Below are 3,562 nucleotides of genomic sequence, written 5' to 3'. Positions count from 1 at the left end.
AAATTTCATAGCAAAAGGTGCATCTCGGAATTGTGCTGATTTTAACATGTATCGATCGACTTTTAGCGCGACTAAGCAGAACAAAAGAATCGGTTGTCCTGCGTTTAGACTGAGTGAGCTATGCTCGTGAGATGCGAAATAAAGATAAAATAATACATTGTATACCTGCTTGTGTCGGTAAATGATTTGCTCAAATTCCATAATGATATAATATTGTGGAGGGCGCTAGCGTGAAATATGCTATCATCACAGTCGCTTCTATTCCTTATAGACGGGTTTCTACGGTATAACCCGACATTGGTTTTCTGCTAACCCTTTGCGAATAATGTCAAAAACGTTTTGTGTTTGTTGGGCAATAGACTCCTGTTAAATGACGGGTTTTGTCCGGTACGGCTTGTCATAAATAATATCATCCTAACATGATTATTTCGTCTTTTTCTCTCGGTCCTCTGGGTACAGTTCTAGTATTGGTGTAAACCTTAACAGGAGCCTTCGACGCTTACTGTAGACGCTATTCTTGAACAAATTATCCGTGTTATGCAGACGATCTAATAGACCAATTGCGCCGAAGTTGTTAACAAATCTGTAAAAATGGAGATGTTAAGAATAATTTATTACATTGCTTATGAACAGTCTTCAATGATGTTTACAGCCTAGTAATTATTTTGCAGTCTTGGCTTGTCATCCAAAGACCCATTTTGCCAGGCAGTACACCATTAAATCATCACTTTGTACCGGTAAGACACCAATGAGCAGGGCACTTTTGTTACCACGGCACCAACGAAAACTCTACCATGGACAGATAAATTATTCAAATCATATACGCGTCATAGATTACATCCTATATGCGATTGCAGAATGTCGATTATGCGTGTTAGGTAATATTTGCAAGGATTTCAGACTATGTAATTCTAGACAATAATTGGTTCTCTAATCACTATAAAACAAACGGTTCTGATGAACATCTTTAGGAGTTGCACTCGAACCAGTTGGCATGTTTGGGTTCAAAAGAAGAAATATCGCAAACAGTCAACTCACTTCATATGATGAAAGTCGTGAAACTCTGGAGGAGGGCAAAACGGTAAATGATAACCACTGTGACTGAAGCAGGTTTCGACCAAGCCGATGAAAAACCAGACCATCTGTACAGACGTGTGACAGCCTGTTACCAATGGCCCAAGGTACACGGGAATGAGGTTGGAGAAGATCTGCTCTACTGGATGACAATAAATTGCTGTGATGCTACATGGAGCTGTCCACTCGTGGTGTTTCTTATGGATATGTTTATAAAGCCGAGGATGGTGGAGCAATCTAAGAAAAAGAGAATGACACAGATTGGGATAGAGCATGTATAAGTTGTCAAAATCAAAACGTGAAATTCAAGTATATCATGATAACACTACAGCATGTTTTGGTATGGTTTCGGATAGGGCATTCTTTCCCTAAACCCTCGTTATATAAAGGTTTTGGGATAAGAAGCCCCATCTGCAATTATATAACTGACAGGTGTAATATTTTTAGATGTGTACAATAGAGAATACAGAATCAAAATTAATGTCTATGGGTCAGCTATTCACCATGCTCAGTGCAGATAGGGCCTTCTGGTTCTAAACCCTCAAATTAGACCAATCCCTTCTTACCTGTGGCTATAGTAGAAGGCAATCTCTTCGCACAAAACAATGCCCAGTGCGTCAATTAAGAATCTGGGAATCGATGGAAGATCTCTACCCATGTCACAGCCGCGCCAAATTTCAATCCAATGAAAAAGCAGCACGACTGGTACAGAAATGATATGATTTATCAGGACAACGCGAAGCGCACCCAACAAACGGGGCATGGTCACCTGCAAAAGGAATATCGTCACAAATATGAAGCATGAAATGATTTGACAATCTAGCAGACTTGTGGGACATACCCGAGTCAACGTCATCAGAGTCTGAGTAGATTGAAGTCCATTTGTATTGGAGTTCTAGCCGAGTTCGAGTCATATTGTGTCACAGTCCGGGTAGAGATATCCGACCCAACATTTTAGCTACGGTACATTCTTTCACAATTAACAATTGGGCCGAACTTGATTTTGAGTCCTATGCATATGATCCTTTTCTTTTCCCGAGTCCGATCTGAAGCCGAGTCTTTTTTGTCTGAGTCTAAGCCGAGTCTCTAAGTCCGACGTGGACTCGAGACCGGACTCGGGCTTCCGGAATCAGTCCGAGTCCGGCCTCGAACGATACGTGACACTACAATCTAGCCTATGTTCAAATCCTATAAAAATCCTGACAAACCCACAATGGTATACAGTTTAGCTTTAGTTATTGGTAGCAGTCGCGCCAGTCGAGTGAATCGAGGCCGTGCCCACGATTTGTTAAAACAAACCCACGTCATCCGATGTTAAACACGAAATACTCGTATAATGTCAACAAAGATCCTTTTCGTTTCATTTGAACATCTGATGAGGGCATTAGGAGGGAGGATCAGAAGTACCAAACCCCAATTTTAATATCTTAATTTAAATAGTGTATCAATGGGTCTTTTTCAAAACTGGAAAAAAGATTTAACACCTCTATATGATTTTTGTTTATTTGAAGAGAAGAATTGAATACAATCATATCATCGTCTATACCTCTTCATCTGGTTGTACTTTATATTTCGTGAGAAAGTTTGGTTTAAAGGTGTCCACAATCATGAAGAATCCACCAACCAACCAATAGGCTGTCAATGGTGCTAAGAAACGACCTAGAGAGACAAATAAGGTAAAGAATAGAAAAATATATAAATATGACGAGTTGTGAAGGCATAACAAGTATTATGCTCCATATCAAAACAATATAGCGAGTGAAAAAGAGCCGAAATCTCAATATCAGTAATGCAGGCTTGTGATGTTTGTTTGAATAAACTTTTCGGCATTCATTGGCCCGGAGAAATAAATGCGAAGCGGGGCCATGGACGTAGCCAGGATGAGAAGGGGCAATTTTAGGGAGAATATGGGGTCGGCAAAGAGTAATGTGTCCTTAAAATGACTAAAAGCGGGACAACAAAATGTCAAATGGGGACAATTTGGCTTTTCCCCCTCCCACTATTATACGCTACTGAGCGGGGCATGAAAAAGATCTCTAAGCCAGTTCCGCACATGGCACCCATGTTACTTACCGATAAATCTGATGTGTTCGCCGTCTCCTTCATACCAATCATGAAGCTTATTCCATTGATGATTCAGTATCGTTCCGGATATATTAGAACTGAAGTTGGTATCCATTTTGTATCCTTTTGGAAATTGTAAGAACCATGCACAATTATAGCCAAGTATTGTGCCTGTGAACCAAAGTCAGCCGATAACACAAATACATAATAGGCCTATTAATAATCTTTCATCTTTCACGATCAGTGCTATAGTTCATTCAACTTGAACCACGTCCAACAAATAATAAACATATAGGGTGGTACAAACCCCAATACTTCTAGCAATTTTCAAACTGAAAAAAGAAGCCCAGTAATTATGTTCTGTACCATTTGATACCCAAGGCCCGGTTCATATTCGTTATTCCCAGGCCCGTACGCAGGATTT

The 3,562-nt window shown here is 40.1% G+C and overlaps 1 protein-coding gene across 1 annotated transcript; it reads right to left on the bottom strand.

The window, feature by feature from the left end:
- Nucleotides 1–291: 291 nt before the first annotated feature.
- Nucleotides 292–3,316, bottom strand: LOC140160357 (fatty acid hydroxylase domain-containing protein 2-like). The gene is made up of 5 exons (XM_072183603.1): nt 3,148–3,316; nt 2,621–2,733; nt 1,641–1,843; nt 1,039–1,311; nt 292–583 (listed from the first exon to the last, which is right to left on the bottom strand). Exons 1-5 carry the CDS (start codon nt 3,251–3,253, stop codon nt 424–426), a joined length of 855 nt encoding a protein of 284 aa, XP_072039704.1. The 5' UTR covers nt 3,254–3,316; the 3' UTR covers nt 292–423.
- Nucleotides 3,317–3,562: the final 246 nt, after the last annotated feature.

Source organism: Amphiura filiformis, chromosome 9 (assembly GCF_039555335.1).
Source record: "Amphiura filiformis chromosome 9, Afil_fr2py, whole genome shotgun sequence".
NCBI lineage: Eukaryota > Metazoa > Echinodermata > Ophiuroidea > Amphilepidida > Amphiuridae > Amphiura > Amphiura filiformis.
This window is presented reverse-complemented; position numbering and strand designations above follow the sequence as displayed.